This window comes from Sorex araneus, chromosome 2, assembly GCF_027595985.1.
Source record: "Sorex araneus isolate mSorAra2 chromosome 2, mSorAra2.pri, whole genome shotgun sequence".
NCBI classification, from domain to species: domain Eukaryota; kingdom Metazoa; phylum Chordata; class Mammalia; order Eulipotyphla; family Soricidae; genus Sorex; species Sorex araneus.
The window spans coordinates 63,559,645-63,586,556 of NC_073303.1; the positions used below are offsets into that span (position 1 = coordinate 63,559,645).

At 38.5% G+C, this 26,912-nt stretch overlaps 1 protein-coding gene across 1 annotated transcript in view; it reads right to left on the bottom strand.

Moving 5' to 3' along the window:
* CNBD1 (cyclic nucleotide binding domain containing 1) overlaps nucleotides 1-26,912 on the bottom strand; it is a 364,454-nt gene that overhangs the window by 181,042 nt on the left and 156,500 nt on the right. The window contains exon 6 of the mRNA XM_055124427.1: nucleotides 5,905-6,098. Coding sequence (XP_054980402.1) covers nucleotides 5,905-6,098 — 194 coding nt within the window. The remainder of the gene's footprint in view (nucleotides 1-5,904; nucleotides 6,099-26,912) is intronic.

The window sequence follows — 26,912 nt, forward strand, 5'->3', positions numbered from 1 at the left end:
TATATTTTATTATTTTTACTATTGAGGAATAACAAGAACATTTACTGAATAAACAAAGCACCCTGCCTACTAAAACAGAAGATGCAGGTAGAAGCCAATTGTGCTCCTTTTTGAAGAGAAGGAGATAAATGACTGGAGGACCAGTCTTTTTTGTCAGATTAAATATTTTAATGCTTTTTTTGAGATTGTATTGCTCAATTAAATTTGCTTTCAACCACCTGTCAAATCATTGAACAAGAGCTCATAAGGACACAAGATATAATCAAGCAAAAACATTAAGAGGATCCCATGCAAAGATCTTATTGTAAAAGGAAGGAGCCCCATCTATGAAGGACATTTAATCATCTCATGCTTTTGGAATTTTTTTCTCTACTTTGACTTCTAAGACTCTGTTACGTTCTAAATTAGTCTCTTCACTGAGCATATAGGGAACCCATTTCCTTAATCCAATATGTGGAAAGTACTCAGGATCTGCCTCTTAAACTAGATTCAACCAGTGTTGGGGGTATGAGAACAAAGAACCCTCTTTTATTGTTGGTAGGAATGTTTACTGGCTCAACTTTGTGAAAAACTTCATGGAGAACTCTATAAAACTTGCGATCCTTGGGGCCGGAGCGATAGCACAGCGCGTAGGGCGTTTGCCTTGCACGCGGCCGACCCGGGTTCGATCCCCGGCATCCCATATGGTCCCCCAAGCATCTCCAGGAGTAATTCCTGAGTGCAAAGCCAGGAGTAACCCCTGAGCATCGCTGGGTGTGACCCAAAAAGCAAAAAAAAAAACAAAAAACTTGCGATCCTGTGATGACTCTTCTTAGCATCTAGCCCCAAATGCAAAATTATTAATTAAAAAAAATCCATGCATACTTATGTTCATGAAATTACTAATTACAGTAGCCAACATATGGAAACAACACAGAAAACAACAATAAAGAAGTATATTATATGTATATATATAAAAATGATATTTTTATGTATAATTATATGTATAAAATAATTATATGTATAAAAATGATAGAAACTTTTAGCTTGCTTCAACTTGGATGGAAATAGGGGAGGGGTATTGTTTAAGTACAATGAGTCAGAAGAGAAAGAAAAATACTAGGTGATCTCAATCAGCTGTGCTTTGTTGAGAAACTAAGCAAGGGAATGTATAGTATCAATGATAATCCCTTTACCATACATTCAATGCCCAGGATTGCCAAGTGAGAGGGAATGCAGAGGTGAACTAGAAGTAACAGCAAGATGGTAGTGGTTAGCTACAATGATTGCGTACACTAAACCATAAACACTGATACTATTGTACCATGTTACCAAGACTATAATTAAAAAAATTTCTCCTGAACTCGGCTTGTTTTTTGAAATACTCCTTGTCTGGCTTAATCTTTAAGGGCATTTATGTTAATGAATAATACATTTCTATAGATAATTCTGAAAAATAATTTTCTAATGAATTCAACATTGTATACATACGGTTTAGCACTTAATAAAAGCATTAGATATTTCATGAAACAAGTTAATGTAATTTGAGGCATCTTATTAAAGAAGTGTTTTCTTTTTATTTATTTCAAAAGTAATTTTTAAAAAATTAGTTTGGGGCCATACTCAGCAGTGCTCAAGGCTTATTAGTCCTGGCTCTGAGCTCAGGGATCATTCCTAATGTGGTCTGAGGGACTGTATGTGGTGTTAGTGATCGAACCAAGTCAGCTATGTGCAAGAAAAGCACTATCTCTCTGGCCCCTGAGTAAGGATTTTTATTGAGATTACATTGGTTATAAACTGCAAATTTCACATATTCTAGAGGCATAATGTTACCATATGACACTTAAAACCAAAATATTAGTATTGTCCCAACATTGTCATTGAGGCCAATTTTTTACCATTTAGTTCATTCCCCCATTCCAGGAAAATTCAGTTGTATAGTCAGTGCCCAAGGGCTATTTTCACTGGATACTGTTTCTTCCTTTCCTTGCTTTCCTTTGCACACACTATATCTGAGTCATCCAGTATTTGCATTTCTGCTTCAGAATTATTTTCCATCAATGTACCAAAAGGAATAGTTTTAGATCCTCTTATAGTTCAGTCATATCACACTTTATATACATACATATGTATATATATATGTGTGTGTATGTATATATATATACACACATATATTGGTATATAGTATAATTATTTATTAATTCAACTATAATTGGTTTCTTGAATCGTTTCCATGGATTAGCTATTGTAAACGGCACCATGTAGATGGGAGCTCACCTGTATTTTTTCATCTTACTGGGTTTTTTGTTCTTGGGTTTGATACAGAGTAGTGAAATTTCTGGATCTTATGGTAATTTGTCTTTGAAAAATATTTATGCTATTTTCCACAGAACCTGGCCCAGTTTATATGTCTGCTAACAATGTATCAGGGCTCCTATTTCTCCTTAGCCACATCAGCACTTGCTATTTCAGAACTTTTAATTTTTTTTTCTTTTTGGGTCACACCCGGTGATGCAGAGAGGTTACTCCTGGCTCTGCACTCAGGAATTACTCCTGGCAGTGCTCAGGGGACCATATGGGATGCTGGGATTCGAACCCGGGTTAGCCAAGTGCAAGGCAAACGCCCTACCTGCTGTGCTATCACTCCAGCCCCACTATTTCAGAACTTTTAAATTAATTATTTTAAATGTTCTATTCCTAAGGCCCACAGCCACTGGTACTCTGGCAGACAGAAGTGTTGGGGGGGGGGGCGCTATGTTTTGAGTCCTACCTGGAAACGTGGAACAAAATTGGTGCTTGACTCAGAATATGCTGCAGCCGTTAGGGTTCCACCAAGCAGTGCCAGGAACTGAGCACAGAGATGCCAATGCCAGGCCTATACTCTAGCTCTTGAGCAGTATAGCGATACAGCCCTGAGGTTGGTCCTTTGGGCATTCTCCTGGGTGAGAGGTGACCGCGCTTTGCCATTTTGATTTGCTTTCAAACATTGTCTTCTAAGACCTATCTTTTGTTTTGCTCTTGTGTTTTAGGTCCCACCTAGCATTGCTGAAGGCTTTCTCCTGGCCCTGTGCTCAGCGATCACTCCTGGCAGTGCTCAGGGATCAAATCCAGTGAATAAGTCCAAGGCAAGTGCTCTACTCGGTGACTATCTTTCCAACACAAAAATTATCTTGTCAAAACTACTTTGTCTACGTATGTGACAATATTCACAAAGCAAAAATATTTATTTTCAGTCAATTGCAGATTTTACCAAATCAGAATGTGTTTTAAGGAACAAAGTCTAGGGGATACCGGGGCAGTCCCCGCCGGGGCCGGTGCTCGGCTCCGGCCACATTTCGGCCCAGGTGCCCATGCCTCTGCACAGCCGGTGGACGTGGAACGAGCGGGAACCAGAGACAATTTAGGATTTGGAGTTCCAGCAAGTGCTTGCAGCCATGTATGGAGACTGTGAACTAAGCTTTTGCCCCACGCTGGCTAACGGAGGAAATAGCCTTCCTTCTTGGTCTCTCTCTCCTCCAGGAGAAGGCGTGGTGTCCGACATTTTGTGGGTCCGTTGAGAAGGTATGAACTTTTGGCGCGGGAAAAAAAAAAATGTGCTTTGAACTTGAAACAGCCGCGGGGCAGTCCCCGCCAGGGCCAGTGCTTGGCTCCGGCCGCATTTCGGCCCGGGTGCCCATGCCTCTGCACAGCCGGTGGACGTGGAACGAGCGGGAACCAGAGACAATTTAGGATTTGGGGTTCCAGCAAGTGCTTGCACCCATGTATGGAGACTGTGAACTAAGCTTTTGCTACATGCTGATCCAGGAAGGGAAATGATTCATTTTCCAACTTAAATCTCCGCGGACTTAATTACTATAATACAGAAATTGTAAACATTTTATCTCTTCATTCTCATCAGTGGAAAACTTATTATCAAATATTTCCTTGTTAATAGAGCTGTATTCTTGGGGGATAAATTCCAACAAAAATAGTGAGTCTGTTTTGAAACTCTAACAACAATAGTGAGTTGTGTGTTGAAATCTGGAATGTAATCAAGGTAAAGAGAAAAGGAAGTGAAATTATCACTCACGCATGGAGGGGGGTTGGGGGGTGAGGGGTGGGATGTATACTGTTTTTTTTGTTTTTGCTTTTGTTTTTGTTTTGTTTTTGTTTTTATTGGTGGTGGAATATGGGCACTGGTGAAGGGATGGGTGTTTGAGCATTGTATAACGGAGATATAAGCCTGAGAACTTTGTAACTTTCCACTTGGTGATTCAATAAAATAAATTAAAAAAAAATAAATAAAATAAAAAAAGGAACAAAGTCTATATCATCTGGAAATAAATAAATAAAAAGGATTTATATGACAAACACTTTTTTCTGTGTCCAGGATTTTACTATGTTAAATTTAAATATAACTTGTATTATGTAATTTATAGATAATATACTAGGATGCCTTACATGTGGCTGACCCGGGTTCTATTTCTCTGTCCCTCTCAGAGAGCCCGGCCAACTACTGAGAGTATCTTGCCTGCACGGCAGAGCCTGGCAAGCTACCCGTGGTGTATTCGATATGCAAAAACAGTAACAAGTCTCACAATGGAGACGTTACTAGTGCCCGCTCGAGCAAATTGATGAGCAATGAGATGATAGTGCTACAGTTATAATAGTATGTATGATATAATAAAAAGATTAGATACATAATAGATAGTTAAGTTATAAGGGATATTGGCAGCCTTTCTATTAAAGGTAAGTTTTCCTTTTCATTCAGAGCTTTAATAGTTACTTTGAAATGCTTGCACAAAAAATTAGGAATCATAAAATTTGCTTTCTGAACTTGAGCTACCTTTTATCTCGAGACTGTAAGCAGGATGAGGGGAACACAATTGAAGCCCTATTTTTTTTATGATCTCCGTCTCTGTGAATTCATGTGCTCCTTTGCTTCGTATCAAATTAGTCAGTCACCAAGCATGACACACATCCTTGTCAGTGGGTTCTGTGTTGTGAAAGGTAGTTCTCATTAAAAGCTTTTTTGTTTGTTTGTTTGTTTATAAATTACTGTGAGATGCACAGTTACAAAACTGTTCACGATCAGGTTTCAGTAATACAATATTGCAACACCCATACCCGAACCTCTGTACATTTCCCACCACCCAGAGCCCCACCAAGATTTCCCTTCCTGCATAGTCTCTCCTCTACCTGGTCTATGGCAATTACTTTCCTTCTCTCTCCTCCTCCCCCCACCCTTCTGCCTTCTGGACATTATGGTTTGCAATACAGAAATACAGATACTGAGAGATTATCATGTTTGTTCCTTTACCTACTTTCACACACAGTTCTTTTTTTTTTTTAAACACAGGACTTTTATTTTATTTTATTTTTATTTTTTTGCTTTTTGGGTCACACCTGGCGATGCACAGGGGTCACTCCTGGCTCTGCACTCAGGAATTAAACCTGGTGCTGCTCAGGAGATCATATGGGATGCTGCGAATTGAACCCGGGTCGGCCGCGTGCAAGGCAAACGCCCTACCCGCTGTGCTATCGCTCCAGCCCCCACACACAGTTCTTATCCAGAGCGATCATTTCCAACTCTCTTTGTCATAGTGGTTCGTTCCTTTTCTCTCCCAACTGCCTTCTCCCCCAGCACTTGAAACAGGCTTCCACTCACAGACCAGTCCTCCTGGCCCTTGTTTCTACTGTCCTTTAGTAGTAGTCTCAAATAATTTTTTTATATCTCACAAAAGAATTCAATCATTCCATTTCTTAGAATTTGTTTTAAAACATTTTAAACAAATGTCAAATTTCAAATGGTATTATTTAAGACATAGTATCTAGACTATTTCAGCACCAAAGAAATTTGCATTTAAGAATCTGGAAAAAATAAAGATTAAAAATTTCCAGTGATATTACCTCATTGTTTTGGAAAAATAAACATTCATTTCTCACCTTTAAGCACTTTGAAGATACGCACACGTCAGTAATTGAAATATTTTTGAAGTCTTCATTGTAAACAAAGTTGTAGCAATTTGAAGACATTAAAGAAGTTGCTGACTTAATGTCTTCAATCAAATGTTTATAGGGATCTTTTTGAAGTCGAGCCAGGCCTTTCAGTATAACATAAAATCCATCATTTCCAAATACTGAAACAAAGAAACAAAAAACTAAAAAGGTATTCTTTACTTCTTAGGGTATTCAACAAAGACTTTCATAATAACTAAAACACATTTTACACTTGCTTCACTATCAGCAGATTCCTCATGTAGTACTTTGGTATCCACAAATGATTTACTAAAAATAAAAGTGGCTGGAGAGATAGCCCAAAGAGTTGCAGTGTGTGTACTGCATATGGAAAAAATCTAAATTTGATCGTCGATACATCATGGATCCTCAAAGACTGCCAAGGGCAACCTCTGAGCACCCAGCCAGAAGTATCTCGCAAGTACTTTCATGTAAGACCCCCAAACAGAAATTGAAAAATTAAAAATGAGGGGCCGGAGAGATAGTACAGCGGGTAGGGCGTTAGTCTTGCATGCAGTTGACCCATGTTCGATCCCCAGCATCCCATATGGCCCCCCCCAGCACCACCAGGAGTAATTCTTGAGTGCAGAGCCTAGGAGTAACCCCTGAATATCGCTGGGTATGACCCAAAAAGTGAAAAAATAAATAAATTAATTAATTCTATTTATAAAATAAATGATGAATAAATAAAATAAATAAAAATAAGTAAATGACATGTTTACACATTTGCTTCTGTGGCCTGGAGGCTATACCCAGCTGTGCACGAGACTTATGTCCGGGTCTGAGTTCAAGAATCTCTTCTGTTAGTGCTTCAGAGATCAGATGCAATGTGTCAACTGAACAAAGGCTCCCAGTGTGTAAGCCAAGCACCTTAGAATTGCGCTATCTCTCTTGCCCGTATTGACATATTTGGACCATATTTTTCTGGTATTTAATGATCAATTCTCTAGGAAAATTGACAGATCCTCGGAAAGATTCATAGGAACATAATATACTTTAAAAGATTTAAGCTATTACAAGAGGGCCAGAACTATAGTGCAGAAGGTAGGGCATTTGCTTTGCATGGGGTTTATCTGGGTTGGATCCCCATCATCGCATATGGTTCCCCAAACCCCACTAGGAGTAACTTCTGAGGAGCCACAAGTAGTCCCGAAACAGCAATAAAAATGATGTTATAATAAAAATAGGACCTAAACTTGAGCTTCTAGATAAACTTAATTAATCCTTGATCTTTGAAAACTATGTAGCTCCCCCTCGAAAATTTCATTTAATCATTTTATAGACCATTATACCTATTAAATTTTACTTATCTTCATTTCATCATGATAATAAAAGAGAGTTTGGAGAGGAACTTAAAGCTTACTTGGAAAGAGGTATTTCTCTCCATTATTTCTCCTGTGCTGTTAAGACACTCCTCAATCTGTCATCTAATTTAATTAATTTTTAGGGTTTAGCTTTATGCCTATTGGTCTAGAAAACATGTATCTTTTAACAAGTAAAATAAAATTAATTCAAGCTATTTGAATCCTATCTTGGGGGACTGAGGATCAGGTGACACCCGATAGCACAGGGGAATACTCCCCACTTACTGCTCACAGGTTGGTCCCATTGGTGCTGATGTGGATACAGTGCCAATGGACCAAAGTTGGGGCTCCTGGTTGGAAAGCATGCACTCTGGCCCTTCAAGTTCTCTCCCTGGCCCTAAAACTTGAACTTTTGAAAAGGCAGATAACAGGAATTGGATGGTTTCGCTCCATTTCTCAACTGTTTACATGATAAGACTGTCACTGATTATTTCATGTGCAGAGATATTTTCTTACACTGTTCATTCATTTTCTATAAAAAGAAAAATGATACACTGACTTCAGGGATTAACTGCATTTATTTTTATGCCAAAAGTATGCAAACCCTTACCTTCTCTTCTTCGTTTCTGAACTATTTACCAGTTAGATCTCTCAGTCACCTGTTGTACATGGTAGTTACTTGGAAAAGTGATTTTTGTCTTCTTTAAAGTAAGGATTGTGTGCACTTGAATGCTCACACTTAAAACAATTAAGGGAGAAAATCATCACTCTCTAAATAAATAAAATTTATGGTGTGAGGGTATATTCCTTTAATAAGTATCAGGAAAGCTTTTTGAGAATTATGTTATTATAAGTATTTATGATATAAAATGTAAAATTTGTATAGAAAAGGCAATTGGGGGAAATATTCTAATATGTATAGTTATATTCTTTTAGTTTTTCAGTTAAATTATTTTGTTTGGTTTAGGGGCCACAATTGGCATTCCTTAGGCTCACTCCTAGTGGGGCTTTGGAAGACTGTAAGAGTCCTGGGAATTGAACCTGAGTAATCTGCTCTACCATCTCTTTAATCCCTTTGTTTTAATTTTGTATAGTTCACTGATACTTGTTAACATAAAATAAAAGTTATACAAGTAGCTGGTTTATTATGATTCATCACAAAACACTTGATAGAGGTTTAAGATTAAAATCATTTAAAATAATTTCCAGACCTATGTGCAAAGTGAGATAAACTTTGGGTTGACTCCTGCATGCAAATATTTGGAAATAAAAATCATTCAAACAAAAATGAAACATTATGACCTGACTCTTGCCCACATGCCTGCTGTCTTCCCCAGGGTCCCTAGGAAGGGATAGGCTCCAGCTTCCCTCCCCACCACGAGCAGAGGCCAAAGACCACCGGAACCTAGCTCCAGCCATGCTCGAGGCCCCTCTCCATACGTTCGGACAGGCCTCACACATGAAGGTACCAGCAGAGGAACCCAGGTGTGTGTAATCCCATCAACGGCCAACATCCAGAGACTTAAAAGCAAGCTCCCAGAAGCACGTGGCTGCAAAGCAGCCGCACAATATCTTGTAGTCTGCTTCTCCCTCTGGGAGAAATTGGCAAGCTTCTGAGAGTTTCCTGCCCACATGGGACAGCCTTCCAAGCTTCCCATGGTGTATTCATATGTTAAATCCAGTAACAAGCTGGATCTCATTCCCCTGATCCTGAAAGAGCCTCCACTGCGACATCATTAGGAGAGCCTAGTTGAGAGGTTACTGAGCCAGTTCGAGAAAACAAGAAATCGACAATTAACGGGATTTCATGACACATGATCCGTGATAAATTATACGCACTCACATACATACATATACATATGTGTGTGTGTGTGTGTATATATATATATATATATATTTATCTGAGAGCCACAGACAGGCTTTTCACTTTCATCATTATTATTCAACCTGGTGCTGGAAGTGCTAACCACTGCAATAAGGAACCAAATCCAGAAATCAATCAAACTATTATTATTTGTAGATGATATAATATTATACATATGAACTCAAAAACTCCATTACAAACTCCTGAAAATTATAAACCTTTACATTAAAGTCATAGGCTACAAAATTAATGCATAACAACTGTCCTTTCTTATACATAAAGAATGATGGAGAATAGAATTTTTTTAAAAGACCCCATTCCTGAATGGATCGAAAACAAAATATTTGACTATCAAAGAGTCAATCTAAAAATGGAGGTCATAAAACCTATTTAATTAAAATTGTAGTTCACTTCTAAAAGAAACAAGAAACTATAAAATGGAAATATATTTCTTTTTTATGAAGGATTCACATAATTAAAATAACCATGTCACCCTAAGTAATTTAGAGATGCAATGTGATCCCCATCAAAATTCCCATGGAATCTTTCAAAGATATGAAACAAATATTTCTAAATTGTATATAGAACTATAAAATTCCCCAAATATTTAAGGAAATTCTAAGAAAAAAAGAAGACATCCTCTAATAAGAGGTATTGGATTCACAGACCTGAATCTTTACTACAAAACTAGTAATAAAAGCTGTTTGGTACTGGAACAAAGACAGAATTCAAAAGAATACAATTGAAAGCCCAGATGGAAACTATCAAATGTGTGGGCAGTGAATTTACAACAAAGAGGCGAGGTGTATGAAGCAGAACAAGGAGATAGATGTTCTTCAAGGAATGGTGCCAAGGAAACCAGTTAGTCAGGTACAAAAAAAATAATTTACATTCTTATCATACACAAACGTCAATTGAAAATGGACAAAAGACTTCAATATTAAGCCTGCTTCTATAAAATACATTGAATGAAATATAGGCAGGGCTTTCCAAGTTTTTGGACTCCTCACAGAAATCTTCAATGATTCAATCTCACTGGCAAAGAAAACCAAAAGCAGAAATAAACAAACACAACTACATCAAATTCATGTGTCTGCACTCAAAAGAGATTTAAAAAAAAGATACCCTACTGACTAAAATAAGATATGCCTACAGTACCCATCAGATGCATAATTAATACCCAAAATATGTAAAAACTCCCAAACCTTCACAATAAAACCACCTCATCGAAAAATGGGAAGGTTGGATGTGGAGAGTTAGTAAAATAGGTTTGGCTCTTGGCTTGCATGGGTCAACCTGGATTCCATCTCCAGGAACACATATGGTCCTCTGGGCATCACCAGGAATGATCCCTTAGAGCCAAGCGATGAATAAGCCCTGAGCACTGCATGAGTGTGGTCCCCAAGACCCCTATTTTTTCTGCTAAAAACAGTTAATAAACATTCTTGGGGCTAAGGAGGTAGCTCAGGAGTCAGGGCGCACAGACACTTCCATCTTCAGTTGAATTTCTGGCAAGACATATTTCTCTGAACATCACCCGGTCTGTCTCTGGGGGTCCCCAGCCAGCACTGCTAGTTATGGGTTTGTTATTTCCAGATACCACAGGGCCTAAAATGTATCCTTGCACCCCAACATTGAGTCATTCGGCCCCACTGCTGATTATCATTTGAAGTGTCTCCACCCTTCTCATGCCCCCCTGGGCAATGCTAAGGAGGGTTTCCCCAAAAGGACCTAAAAAAAAATTCTAATTTAAAACATTTTTGCTCACATGAATAACATGCAAAACTCAGGCCAGATCTTTGATTTGAGTAAAATATTTCATTTGTTTAGCTAGATTCTTGTTATTGGACAGAAACTGTAATAAGTGAACCTATTATACAGAGTGCTTTAAAGCTAGTGAGGAAGTAGAGAGAACCTGGCAAGCCAGAAATCAAATTATGAAACAGATTTACTGATCTTCAATATTTGCAAAGAGAAAGAATTAGAAAATTAGAGAAACATTGGTCCATTTTCCTGACTTTCAAAAAACTGTAGTGTTTAGAATGTCTATCAAGTCAAATTCATGTTTCAAAGTTACTGTCACTGTCATCCCGTTGCTTATTGATTTGCTCAAGCGGGCACCAGTAGCATCTCCATCGTGAGACTTGTTACTGTTTTTCACATATCGAATATGCCACAGGCAGTTTGCCAGGCTCTGCTGTGCGGGTGGGATACTCTTAGTAGCTTGTCGGGCTCTCTGAGAGGGACAAAAGAATCGAACCCAGGTCAGCCAAGTGCAAAGCAAAAGCCCTACCCACTGTGCTATCGATCTAGCCCTTATTTCTTTAAAATTTTGCCGCAAACATTTGCAACTTGCTAAACATAGTAATGAATGCCACTTGATGTAAAATGTCTCGTTAATCATCAAGACAAGAAAATAATGACATTGTCCCTTGAAAGTTGTTGCGGTCTAATCAAACACAATGAACTCCCAACAGAACTCTCAACAGAAATTCTAGGGAATAAACTCCCAACAGAAAGTCTAGGGAATCTCCAAACAAGTACCGATGCACTGGATAATTAAGGACAAGGGCAGTGGAACATCCTATTTAAACTTCTTAAATGATAGCAGTACAAAGTAGGATCACTTGTGAACCACTGACCTGTTTGGTAACAAGATAATACTTTATGCTTATGAAATACTCTATATAAAGTTTGACGAATAAAATAAGCCTGAGAACTAAAACACCTGAAACACGGAAGACTGTATTTTAACTCCTGCAGGCACAACACGCCTGCTGTCGGGAGAAGGCCTAGCCAACATGAGGCCAATCGGAAGAAGGCCACCTTCCAAAGCACTGCTCAGAAATGGCTCTTACTGACGCCAGAGTTCTTAGGGTACAAATGGACAAAATAGTCACATGAATATGATAAAGGTGGTGGTTGTGTATCACTACAGGTTGACATTTTTTGCTTCCTTCATGAGTTCTTCAATCATCTTCTTAGTGGATATTTGGATGTCTATAAGTTTTGAGTCTTCGATGTATAGTTCATCCCCTGGTAAAAGCTGGAGCATTCCATCAGCAGTTGTTAATGTAATGGGCATTCTTCAAAAAACTAGAAATTGAGCTTCCACAAGATACTACTCAGCAATACCACTCCTGGGAATATATCTTGGGGGTGCAAAGAGCACAGTAGAAATGACATCTGCACTTGTATGTTCATTGCAGCACTGTTCGCAATAGCCAGAATCCAGAAACAACCCAACTGTCTGAGAACCGATGACTGGTTAAAAAAACATGGCTCATCTACACAATGGAATAATATGCAGCTTTTAGAAAAGATGAAGTCATGAAATTTTCTTTTAACTGGATGGACATGGAGAGTATCATACATAAAATGACTGCATTCATTTGTGGAATATAAAATAACATGATGAGACTAACACCCAAGGACAGTAGAGACAAGAGCCAGGAGGATTGCTCAATAGTTGGAAGCTTGCCTCATGTGCTGAGGGAGAGGATAGTTGGGATAGAGAAAGAACCACTACGTCAATGATGTTTGGAGGGATCGTTTGGGATGGGATATGTGTGCAGAATATAGACAAAGGACTAAACATGATGGCCTCTCAGTATCTGTATTGCAAACCATAATTCCCAAAGTAGAGAATGAGATGAGTAAAAAGGAAAATGCCTGTTTTAGAGGCAGTGGGTGGAGTGTGGTGGGGTTGGGGCAGTGTTTGGGGGGGGTATACTGGGGACATTGGTTATAGAAAATGTTCATTGGTGGAGGGATGGGTATTTGATCATTGTATGACTAAAACTCAATCATGGAAACTTTGTAAATGTATCTCAAAGTGATTCAATAAAATTTAAATACATATATGTAGCTCATCTATTATTCCAACTCACATAATATTTAAGTTTGCACTATACCAGTAAATCTCATAGTCCCAAATGGCATCCATTTTTATCTTCCAATATAGATATGGGTGTTAGACCTTAGAAGCAATCTTTTAGTGTTAGCATATGTGTGGTATTTTAATAATGTTTGCTTTGGGGAACCTTCTGGGAAAATATGTTTAGTGGTTTTTAGACATATAATCTGTAGTCATTTAAAAATTCCTTTGTTCTTGTTAAGTCCCATCACCAGGCATATTTTCCTTGTTTATTATGTTTGACATTTTTTGGGAGTATGTTCCTTCTTCAAATCCTGGTGGTACATGGTCCAGGCTGTAGGCCTGATGAGTCAGTGCTGGTCCATTTTGTGGTGTGATAGAACCAGCACTCTAGTTCTAACCAGAACCAACCTAAAGAACCAACGTGAGTTCTAGAGGGCTGCCGTGATGAAGCTATACAGAGTCAGGGGTTGAAATTGGGCTGTCCAACTCTTTGAGCTAATTTCCCTATCATGTTGGCCTTTAGAAATCTTAGGGATGGTTGGTTGTATTTTGAGGACAAGTCTGGATCATGCACTGGAAGGGGTAATTTTTCTAAAAGCTGCATATTATTCCATTGTGTAGATGAGCCATGTTTTTTTAACCAGTCATTGGTTCTCAGACAGTTGGGTTGTTTCTGGATTCTGGCTATTGAGAACAGTGCTGCAATGAACATACAAGTGCAGATATCATTTCTACTGTGCTCTTTGCACCCCCAAGATATATTCCCAGGAGTGGTATTGCTGAGTAGTATCATGTGGAAGCTCAATTTCTAGTTTTTTGAAGAATGCCCATATTGTTTTTCATAAAAGGATGGACCAATCGGCATTCCCACCAATAATCAATAAGAGTCTCTTTCTCTCCACATCCGTGCCAGCACTGGTTGTTCTTGTTCTTTTTAATGTGTGCCAGTTTCTGTGCTGTAAGAGCATTTTTTCATGTGTCTTTTGGGCATTTGGAACAGTTTCTGTTCCATCAGTGCTTTTTTTGAGGCTCAGAAGCTTATGAGTTTAATGTAGCCCCATTTATTTATGTGCATTTCCACTTGCTTGGTCAGTGGTGTTTCATCCTTAAAGTTGCCTTTAGCTTCAATGTCATGGAGGATTCTGCCTACATTTTCCTCCATGTACCTTATGAATTCAGGTCTGATAATGAAGCCTTTAGTCCATTTTGACCTGACTTTTGTGCCTGGCATTAGAAGGAAGTCTGAGTTCATTTTTTTTGCATGTGAGCTACATACATTTTAAACCATCATGCAACATGTTTTTACCCTGAAACACTTTATATCTGTATCATATGTACAAAGTTTTACTGTTAAGAATTACAAAGAGAGGGCTGGAGAGATAGCACAGCGGGTAGGGCGTTTGCCTTGCACGCAGCCGACCCGGGTTCAAATCCCAGTATCCCATATGGTCCCCTGAGCACGGCCAGGGGTAATTCCTGAGTGCAGAGCCAAGAGTAACCCCTGTGCATCGCCAGGTGTGACCCAAAAAGCAAAAAAAAAAAAAAAAAAAAGAATTACAAAGAGAACAAATAATGCAAGCTTATTTTATAATATTTATTAACTATTATGTGCAAATGCTGCTGAATTTATATTTTATCATATTTCAGATAAAGAAAATATGTTAATCTCAGTCCTGATGTTTAGTGAGTGGGTTAAGGGTCATATGCACAACTTTGGGAGGCAGGAAAGCTTGAGATAAGGTCATATCACAAAATGTTATGGTATCTAGTGGTAGAAATAAGAATCATTTTATCTGCAATAATAAATATCAGTAACTCTAACACAGAAAGAATGTATTTTTCCTGATCCAAAATTATATGGGGTTGAACATTTTTAAATAATTATCAAAAGTTCTTATGGTATAAAAGACAAGAAAAAATAATCTCAGAGAAGATTTTAGAAAAACATCTACTCTCATAAAATACAATTTCCTGGAGTATTCTGCACTATTTTTGGATTTTTAAATAGATTACTGGTGGGGCTGGAGCGATAGCACAGCAGGTAGGGCATTTGCCTTGCACGTCACCGACCTGGGTTCGATTCTCAGTATCCCATATAGTCCCCTGAGCACCGCCAGGGGTAATTCATGAGTGCACAGCCAGGAGTGACCCCTGTGCATTGCCCAGTATGACCCAAAAAGCAAAAAAAAAAATTGAATTTGGAATTTTTCAGGCATTAAAGTAGGGAAGGAGCTAATTTACCTTATGACTTATATACACCTGATTTCCTCTAACATTGGTCATTTTACTAAAATACAGAAATTCAAAACTGCATATCTCTTCATTTTCAGCAATGGAAAACAAATTATCAACTGCTTCCTTTTCAGTATGCTCGACTTTGTGGGGGGAAACTCCAAACAATAATAGTGAGTTTTTTGTTGAAATATTGAATGTAATCAAAGTAAAGAGAAAGTAAAGTGAAATTTATTAGCTACACAGGAGGGGGTGGGGGTGGGGCTGGGAGGTGGAGGAGGTATACTGTGATTCTTGGTGGTGAAATATGTGCACTGGTGAAGGGATGGGTGTTCGAGCTTGTATAACTGAGATTTAAGCCTGAAAGCTTTGTAACTTTTCACATGGTGATTCAATAAAAATAAAATAGAATAAAAAATAAAGAAATAGATTACTTGTTCTGAGAAAATAATATGGGGATTAAAGCATACCACATCCTCAGAACAAATGTTTGGTTGAGTATCACTAGGAGTTTCCCTAGGGATCCCTGAGCACCACTTGGGACACCTCCTGCCCCCAAATATACATATACGTATGTATATATACTAAATAATCAAATTAATTTGTTGTTGAAGGTTGCTAGCAAAAATCCTGGTGGAAATCTACCTCGAGGCATGAAAACCCCTAATATCTGCTTGGGTCATTTGGTTATTTATAACATTATTCATGGGCAATACAAAATTATCAATTTCCGATTAACCTGCTCTATTTGGTGAAACATTCATTAACTGGTATTAGTTCAATGCGATGGCTTTAACTTCTCCATGTGTGTGAGGTGTTTGCTCTGAGCTGCTATTATCAGCATTGCTACACACAACTGCTTTTCTAGGTTCGCGTGGTCAGTCTGGAGAGACTCTTTGTGATGCTAAGTATGGAAAATAACTGCTCACAGCAGTAAATTGTTCTGAACACAATTAAATATTTCAGTAGCTGTCTCCTCAAAGTGGGAAACTCATCACTGCTTCTGTGAGGTTTATAGAAGTCAAGCAGTGGGAGAGTATAGCACCTGGCTTTCAACTCACCATCACTTTGCAGCTGAATGATCCTGCGCATTGTTGTAAGTTATCAAACAAAGATGTTCAAATCCATTTGTTACTTTTTACATCCTCAAATCTTCCATTAAATGCCTCAATTAGTTTTACACATTTTCGAGCATGTGTTATAAAAGATTTATGTCCTTCCAGAGTGGGAAAATGCATCGTGCTATTCATTTCAAGTTGAACTTTCTACACCTTTCATTTAGCTTCCAATGATTTCAGGCAAGGAGCTGAGAAGCTGTTTGGGGACCTGCAGCCTGCCTGAGAAGTAGTCAGGACAGTCACCATGAAAGCTAGATCACATAGTCACTTACTATCACTGACTGCCCTGAAGGATATCCCTTAATCTCCATGAACTGCTTGACTTTATCCTACATTTCTTATCTTTGTTTGGTTTTAGTTTGGGGGCCACATCTGGTAATGCTCAAGCATTACTACTAACTCTGCAGTCAGGGATTATTATTCGTGATGGTGCTCAGGGTACCATATGGGATGCTGGGGTCAAACCAGGTTAGCTGCATACAAGACAAACACTCTACCTGCTGTACCTGCTCTGGGCCCTCATCCCACAACTCTAAACTCTCTTGCTCCCACAAATTAGCCACTGCACTTCACCCTGATAAACGTCATTTGTATCATTTGTATCACTTGTAGTTCCGTTAATCTTCAATTTGCTCGAGTGGGTGCCAGTAACGTCTCCATTTGTCCCTGTCGTAAGCCAGTGTAGCCCAATGATATCTGCTCGCTCCAGGAAAAGAAAGAGCCTCAAGTCATTCATTCAGGAATTTGACGAAGAAATCTGACCATTTAGTTGGTGGGTGGCCACGAGGTCTTCTGACATCCCGTGGAATCCAGTTGGTAACAGCTCTAGTCCAACGGTCGTCTCTGAATCGCATTACATGACCGTCCCATCTGATTTTTGATGCCCTGGCAAACAAGACAGCATCCCTGATTTTTGACCGTTGACGGAGGTCAGAACTCCTGATAAAAAAGATCTCCAATTTCTGATTCTGTAACTCTTTAAACCCACAGCTCTCCAACCCTGTGTTTTCCACAGGTTTATGCATGACACAACTGTTGACCTAACCATGGCTGGAGTTCTAGATGAAGAAAGGCCACTTTTCAAATAGTAGCTCAAGTTTTTTCACTGATAAAACAAGTCTCTCAGATAAGTCTTCACCTCTTGGGAGTGCCATGCATTGCCTCCAGGGTCTTCCACTCCATTCAGATGTCATACTCCGCAGTGATCCCACAAAAGAAAACCACGTGTCAGGCAGTATTTGTCATACCACTGTCTGTCTCATCACCAACCAGTGGGGGTAAACATGGAATATCTATAGCAGACAAGAGCTCTTTCACATGAGATCTCAGCTTCCTTGCTATTAGCTCACTCACTACGTAACCTATTTGAATGACATTCTTGAAGCACCGTTGATGTCACCATGAGGTCAAGAAAACAGGTTGTGTTTCCCAACTCCACAGTAAAGCATTGAATCCATCCACATTTGAGCCCCCAAGTCATTGAATTTAGCATTCTGTAAAATAGTGCTTGCTCCAATTGAGCTTTTCTCATTGCTGCTAATGGACTGCCGTAAACAAGACACATATGTTTGCCTTTGACTTTAAGGATAAAAGTAATCCTTTTAAAAAATAATTAATGAAAAATAACCTCCAGCAAGCACAAAAAATCATTTGTTCATTTCTCTGGGAAAGAGAGACAGACTGCACCAACTTTTCTGTTCTTTGTAATTAACATTTCAAGGATGTCATATTGCTTCAAGTTTTATTTTTGGTTCTGGTTTTGGGTTTGGAAGGCACACTTTGTGGTCTCAGGGGTTGCTTTCTTCTCTCTCCTTGGAGCTCTCTCGATAATGCTCTGGGGTCAATCTAGAGACAAGAATTGAACCTGGATCGACTGTGTGCAAGGGGACCACCTTAGCCCCTGTCCATGTCTCTGACCCATATTCAGTGTCTGTTGCCAGGGACGGGATGATTTTATTTGGTCACTGTTCTGATTTTTCACCTTGAATTTGAAAGGTACCCAACTATCATATCATCCACCAGTGAGGTCTTTTCTGTGTACAGTAATTTCCTTAGTCTTCATCCAAGATGCAGTTTTGCAAGAGTTGGTGATTTCCATGTGGAAATAAATGAGATTGCAGTTATCACCTGTGTTGACAAAGAAGTCTATGGCATCCAATATCAGGCCATTGGCCCTGCAGAACTAGATACAGTCAAAGGTTAAGACCCTTGTCTTTCCTGCAGCCAACTATGACACTTTGGGATTCCTTGCACTACATGGCATTCTGAGCAGCACTGAGAGAGAAAGAGCACGAAGAACAAAGTCAGGGGAAGCCCCTAAATGCAGCTGGGTTTGGCACCTCCATCCCCCCATCAAAAACAAATAAGTCAGGGAGACTAAAGTTCACAGTTTTTTGATAGTGTGTTAACTGTTTCTATAAGTATACTTGCAGTCTGACTCGCATTATAGGCAAACAGGCTGCTGCAGTTAGCATACAAGAAGCACGTGATCATCTCATACATGTGCTATCTACCCTTAAAATGAATGCTGTTTGATTCTTGTCCTACAAGATTTATGTTGTCATTATCATAATTTACAACAAAAATTTAGGATGAAATATATACATGTCAACATATATTTAGTCTTATATATATGATTTATTGAATTTTGATTCGTTATCATTAGGAATAGATGTCTTTTACACAAATCATAATAAACAGAATATCCCAATCTATCATGACCTTACACTTGAGAAATAATGGTATATTTTGGTTGAGTTTAGAAAGCTCTTAGAATGCAAATAAATAAATAAATAAGATAATAAACATGGACAACAGTCATATTAGATGTAACGAAGGAAAAAGAATGAAGTAATTAGAAGCATATTAGGTTTCCATACCTAAAAAATCTGATATTAAAAATCCTGCTGGGAAAAAGAAATGTTTTTTTTCTCAAAAACACTGTGAGGAGAAGAAATCTAGTTTTATTAGTACATATATGTTCTACATCTTTTATTTAAAAAAAAAAACTTTTTCAATATACCTTGACAGTCATTCCATTTTAGAATACATAGATTTAACCTCAATAGACATTCTTATATACACTAAAATATAAGATTATCTACAACATAAACTCCTATTCCTAAGTAACAGAATTTCTGTTTTTTTTTTAATGCTGTTTGCCTCCTCCACCCAGACCCCCCATTTTCTAGTAGTTTGGCAGTCTGCCCCCAGAGCCATGTAATCCCATCAACGACCAAAATCCAGACTATAAAATAATTCTCCTGAAAGCTCGAGGCCGCATTCCCGCATTCTGGGCTGCATGACCTCTTATAACTTAGTTCTCCCTCTCAGAGAACCTGGCAAGGTACTGAGAGCATCCTGCCCACATGGCAGAGCCTGACAAGGTCTCCATGGTGTTTTCAATGTGCCAAATACAGTAACAATGATGGGGCTCATTCTTGAAAAAGCCTCCAATTCGACACCATTGGGAAAAGTAACACCACTGGAAGTAAAGAGAGTCTGCTAAAATCTCAGGGCTAGGACGAAAGGAGATGTTACTGGCGCCCTCTCAAGAAAATCGATGATCAATGGGATGACAGTGATACAGTGACAATGATTGAATTCTGAGTCCTGTGTAATGTTGGCAGGCTAGATAAAAGAATCCCAGAGCCTTGTACATCCCACAAGTAAAATTTTTCTCACTCCTGATCTAGACCATCTTCTCTGATGATAATTAAATAGAATGAACTTCTCTGCTAAGGACAACCTTTATAGTTGTTAGAATAAATAACATAAAAATTATTCTGTACATAAAAATTAAATAGTTATTATAGCTGTGCACTAAATTAAAATGATTGGAAACTTATTACTTAAAACATAACCATTTTTGGTGGAACATTTTCCCCTCTGTATTTATATTTTAGCATAAGTCTATGTTAGGATAGCACTGTAGCACTGTAGTCCCGATGTTCATAGATTTGCTCGAGCAGACACCAGTAACATCTCCATTGTGAGTCTTGTTACTGTTTTTGGCATATCGAATACACCACGAGTAGCTTGCCAGGCTCTATCTTGCAGGTGGGATACTCTCGGTAGCTTGCTGGGCTCTCCAAGAGGGACAGTGGAATCGAACCTGGGTTAGCTGCATGTAAGGCAAACGCCCTACCCACTGTGCTATCGCTCCAGCCATGTTAGGATGTTAGGATAAATGACTTAAAATATTTCCTCCTTAAACATTTAGTCCAGATCCAAATATCAAGTTATAGCACAGTTTAATTCTTAGTGTATTAGATTTGCTACATTTTTTTGCTGTCATGGTAGAAATTATTTGACTCATTTCCCTAAATGGAATAAAATTGGGGAACAATACATCATTTTGATACTTTTCCTTTGTTCTTTGATTTTTTTTTTGTGTTTGAACTTTTTTGGGAGGAGTGGGACTGAGGTTAGGCGACACTAGGCTGTGCACAGGGATCACTCCTGGTAGTGCTCTGGGGAAGCTGGGAATCAAACCAAGGTCCCATATTTTCTCTTCAATACCTAGAACTTTTAATATGTGCAAAAATTGATTAAGCAACAACACAAAGGTTTCAGTTTATGAAACTAATTACTACAATCATCTGTAAAAGTCACATATTGTAACCCTTTTATTTCTTTAAAATAAAAAATAAAAATTAAAAAATTTTATTTTTTAAAATTTTTTCACAGTATTGTTTGTAGACAAAGATTAAAATTTACATTCTACAATAAGTCCATCTGAGTCATAAAAACAATATACTGCACCAAGAATTTTCTAATTCTTGGTAACAGTCTCACATTGCAGATCTGAGCACTTCCAGTATTCCTTCGTATTGTAGAAGTGCAGGAGTTTAATTTTACTTATTGAAAATATGTATTCACTAGAGATATAGTGTGAGAGATAAAGGGTAAGATAAAGGTTAAGAGAATATGGTTTGGCATGAAATTCAAATTTCTAGGTCTACTCATCAAGAGTAATGAGCTACGAGATTCAATTTAACTCTTCAAACACTAAAAAGAAATATTGAGGTCCATCCTGCATAGTTTAAGTTTCTGTGTATCAAATGATTGACAAGTGTAAAAGTATTTTACACATCATAAAACAGTTATATAAATAAGTAAAGAAAAGGCAATCAACTGTGTCACATAGAGCTGCTACTTGAGAAAGGAAATCACTAGGATACATAATGTTTCAGAAGTTATTTATTGTTCAGGAAATATTTATTCCAGACTGGCACATTGAGGTCTTAGTATATTCTGATATTTTTTAAATCACTTTTTAAAAACCAATTTACAAATATGTTTCTTCAGAAAAAACACTTCAGTTTGTTTTATTTTAATGTTAAACAGATTTATTGTGGGAAATTGGCATCCAGTTTTTTAGCATGTAATGAATATACTAGTGATCTCTATTTTAAGTAGCTTGTAATTTTTAGCTACTTTATGAAAGCATTCATATATTTGAATAATATTGAATATATAACAAAAATACTACCATGTGGATGAACATTAAAAATGCTAAATGGGTACTGGAGCAATAGTATAGCACTTGCCTTGTACACTGCCCACCCAGGTTCAATCCCTGGCTTCCCATATGATCCCCCAAGGCTTCCAGGAGTGATTCCTGAGTGCAGAGACAGGAGACAGCCTTGGACAAAGCAGGGTGTGCCCAAAACAAACAATCAAAAACTTGCTAAATGGAAGAAGCCAGATATAAAGATAAGGCACATATTTCTATTAATCCATTGGTATACATGTCTAAGACTTGTAAGTCCATAAAGCGGATGGAAGACAACAAGGATGATTCTACAACAGTTTGGTATACTAAATACCACTAAATTATATGCTAACTATATTATTATTGATTATAATTTATAATAATTATTCCACATAAATTTTACTTTAATTCACTCTAAAAAGTGTAAAAATAATTTTTTCTGTATACACAAAGACATGTGCAACCATCTTAATCTAGAGTTAGAATATGTTTTCTCTTTTTAAAAATGTGGGATGTTTTGTTTTGTTTGTTTTGGGACCATATCCAGAATAATCCATGGTGCTTCCTCCTGGCTCTGCACTCAGGGATCACTCAGGGGACAATCTGGGATGCTCGGGATGGAACCCAGGTGGGCTGTGAGCAAGACAAGTGCCCTAGCTGCTCTATTATATCTCCATGCTCCAGAAAACTTAGGTACAAGTTTTCAATCTGCTATTATTTAATTCCTCTAGTATGAAACTAGGATCAGAAGCTGGCATTAAATGGTAGTACTGTATTTAATGTTTGAGGAGCTGCCAAACTGTTTTCCAATGTGGCTTTATGAGGGGGGTGCGGGGTAGCAGGACGCTGATAGCCACATCAGCTTGACTCCTTCCAGCCCCAGACCCCCCAAAAGAGAAGCATCACAACATAAGCCACTATTTGTTCCTCAAAATCACAAATTTGTGGACAGAGCAACAATACAGTGGGTAGGACACTTGCCTTGCAGGCTGCCAACCTGGGTTTAATCCTTAGCATCTCCTATTGTTCCCTGAGCCCACTAGGAGTGACCCTTGAGCACAGAGTCCAGACTAAGCCTTGAGCACTGCTGGGTGTGGCTCACAAACAAATCAACAACAACAAAAACCTGAAGATCACAATTTTGTCCCCAGTTAGGAGGACCCGGTAAGCCTTCCCCTCTTCATGTCTCCTCATGAACATTCAAAGACAACCTAATTCCAATCACCTAGCCACAGAACAACACATAAGAAACACCTTCAGCTACAGAAGTCAATGTGAAAAAAGAAAAAAAACACAGACCCCCCTCATGCTTACTGAGTGAAGATGCTTGCCCAGAAGACACAATGAGTAATAACGATCTATATAATCTCACTGCTAAGGAATTCAGAGAGGAAATATTAAGGATGTTTAATTTGCTCAAAGAAAGAATGGGACAAACCACCAATTCAAGAGAGTATGAGAATAGAAATGAGGAATTACAAACAGAAATAACAGGACAGGGAAACCTGGAAGTTAAGATGAAAAACTCACTGGAAGGCCTCACCAGTGAGTAATGCTGCTGAGGACAGAATCAGTGAGCAACAAGATGGGTTGCAAGAAACCTCCAGACAACAAAAGAAGATAGAAAAAAAAGCTCCAAACTAAATGAACAGCTGACAAGATAATTTTGGAGTAATGTCAAGAGAAAAAAATAAGAATGCCTGGGCTCCCAAAGGGCCAGCACGGCAACCTCTATAAAGCAGCAACACTTTATCACTGTTGAGGAGTTCCCAGAGCTGGATGGTGCATGCAGCCAGGTCCAAGAGGCCGGAAAGGGATAAGGTAAAAGAGACACAAATAAAAATAAACTAAGTCACAACCTAATCAGAACGATGGAAACCATAGAGGGATAGAATATTGAAAGCAAAAAGATCAATGAAGGAAATTATATACAAAGACTGTCTCCAAGATTGATGGCAGACTTACCAAAGGAAACTCTTCCAGCAGGAAGACTGTGGCTTGATACAGTTAAAAAAAAAAAAAAAGACCCTCAATGAAATGACTGTCTCACTAATTACCCAACCTGACTCTGATTCATATTTGAAGAAATACATAACTTCACATATAAATAACAGCTCACGATCTTTATAGACTCAAAACTATCTTTAAAAGAACTACTAAAGAAGCTACTTTAAGAATAGATTGAACGGTTTGGGCCATGTAGCAGCAAATGTTTTGCTAACTTGCTTGATTGCTTTCTGTAACTTGCTAACTTGCTTGATCACTATCTGTAAAACAATACCTTGCAGTATGATCTAAGCTACACAAAACAAGGACCTGTTTCAGGAAATGAAACTGCCCAGACGCCTGGTAATGTCCAGGAAAGGCACGGACATATGGTGAAATTTACTCTAGCAAAGCAGAATGTCATTGATGACCCCCCTTGGTCCTGAAAAATGAGGATGTTGATCAAAGTAACCTTGGAAAAATGAGAAAAATGGGAATAATGATCAAAGTAATCTTATTTACTAAGGTGTATAAAAAGATCCTGAACTCTGTATACGGGGCTCTCTTTCTCTCTCTCTAACCCTCCTCTGCATAGGAGTGAGAGCTGAGTGAGAGCCCCAGCATGCTGGTCTGAATAAATCCCCTTGCTGTTGCAGAAAGAGTTGTCTCGGTCTGTCCTCCGAGCCTCCCGTGGGCAGAGATCTGCTCCACCCTAACAAGATGAATCCCACAAACACACTAAATGTTTGCAGAAATATGGCACAAAACTCTGTAACAATAATCTCTGTCAATGTCAATGTGCTAAGTACACCAATTAAGAGACAAAATGGCAAGATAGATTAGAAAATTGAACCCAAGATTCTCTTGCCTACAAGAAACACATTGGAATAGTGAGAGGAAACTGAGATTCAAAGTCAAAAGTTGGAAGATAATTCTTCAAGCATACAACTCCCACAAGAAGGACTGGGTGGCCAGACTGGTATCAACGGATGTAGATTTCAAGCTGGAAAAGGTGATAAGAGACAGATAAACCACGGTGTGTGGGACTCGGGCTGAGACCTCCAAGCCTGCTCGGATCTGGACTGGACCTCTTCCCCCCAGATTTCCTATTTTCCAGTAGCTAGGCGGTCACACCCAGGACTGCCCCCGGCACCGTGTAATGCCAGCAACAGCCAACATCCAGAGACTTAAAACCAAGCGAGCTGCCATGTGACACCTTATAGTCTACTTCCCCCCTGGGAGAACCTAGCAAGCTACTGAGAGTTTCCTGCCTACATGGGAGAGCCTGGCAATCTCCATGTGGTGTATTCATATGCCAAAACCAATAACAATCTGGGTCTCATTCCCCTGACCCTGAAAGAGCATCCAATGCGGCATCCTTGGGAAGGACGAGTAAAGAGAGGCTTCTAAAATCTCAGGGCTAGGACAAATGGAGACGTTATTGAGATCACTTGAGAAATTCAATGATCATCAGTATGATGATGATGATGATATATATATACATATACACAAATATATATGCATGTGTATGAGATAAATATATACATATATATATCAGAAAGAACCCACATTCATAAACATACATGCAACTAATAAGGGATCATCAAAATACTTAAAATAACTGCTAATGGACTAGAAGAAAGACTGATAGCAACACAATAGTAGTTGGAGATTTCAACATCACTTCTTTCAATTCTCAGTAGATCAACTAGATTAAAACTCAGTAAAGAAATACTTTCTTTGAAGGAAGAAATGGGATAGAAGGGGTGGCAGATATAAATGAAACTTGAAAAATGCTGAATACATATTTTTATCCAATGTGCATGGGTATTCTTCAAGATAAACCACATGTTGGGACATAAAACATACTTCTACAAAGTCAAGAGGATAGAAATTGTATCAACTACTATCTCAGACTTCTAAGGTCAACTTACATTAGAAGGTAACCCCAAAGACAAATGAAGAAACAACTCAAGCACCTAGAAATTAAATAGCTTATGACTGAACAACCAATGAGTTAGAGAGAAAATCAGAGAGAAAATGAAAAGATTCCTGGAAACAAATAAGAATGAGGACACAAGCTATAAGAACATGTGGGACACAGCAAAAGCAGTATAAAAAAGTTACTTTGTAGCCATTCAAGCATTCATCAGGAATAAATAGCCCCCATAAATAACTTGATTGTACAACTGATGAAACTTGAAAGTGACTAACAAAAGGAGCCCAAATCAGAAGGAAGGAAATAATAAAAATTTAGCACATGAATTAATGAACTGGGATTCCAAAAAATCAAATAATCTAAGAGCGATTCTTTGAACAAAATTAAAAAACCAAGAGACCACTAGTAAGACCCAAAAAGGAAGAGAATCCTAATAAACTGAAATAGAAATGAAAGAGGGGATTTTACAACAGACACCACAGAAATTCAAAGGATCATCAGAGATTGCTTTGAGAATCTTTATGTCACAAATTGTGAGAAGCTAGAAGAAATAGATACACTCTTAGACTACTGTGACCTTCCAAGAAAGTATCAACAAAATTTGGAATGCCTGAACAGACCTATCATGATCAAACAAGCTGAAATGGTAATCAAAATTCTTCGTAAAAACAAAAGCCTGAGCTCACATATATTCACTAGTGTTTTCAAACCTTTAAAGAAGATCTACTGCTAATCTCTTTCAGGCTCTTTCAGGAAACTGAAGAAATAGAAAACTCCCAGTTTCTGTAAAGCAAACATCACTTATTATTTATTTTATTACTATAATTTTTTAATGAATCACCATGAGATACACAGTTACAAACTTGGTGATCCTTTCAGGAAAACAACTTCCATCAATGTATCCCACCACCAATGTCCCCAGTGTCCCCAGTCTCCATTCTGCTCACCTCCTGCCCCTCCCCTACAGCCTGCCCCTATGGCAGATACCTCCCTACCTGCATCCCTGCCTCCCTGCCTCCCTCCTTCCCTCTCTCTCTCTCTCCCTCTCTTTCTGTCTTTCTCTCCCCTCTCTCACTTCTGTCCCCTCTCTCACTTCTCTCCCCTCTCTCACTTCTC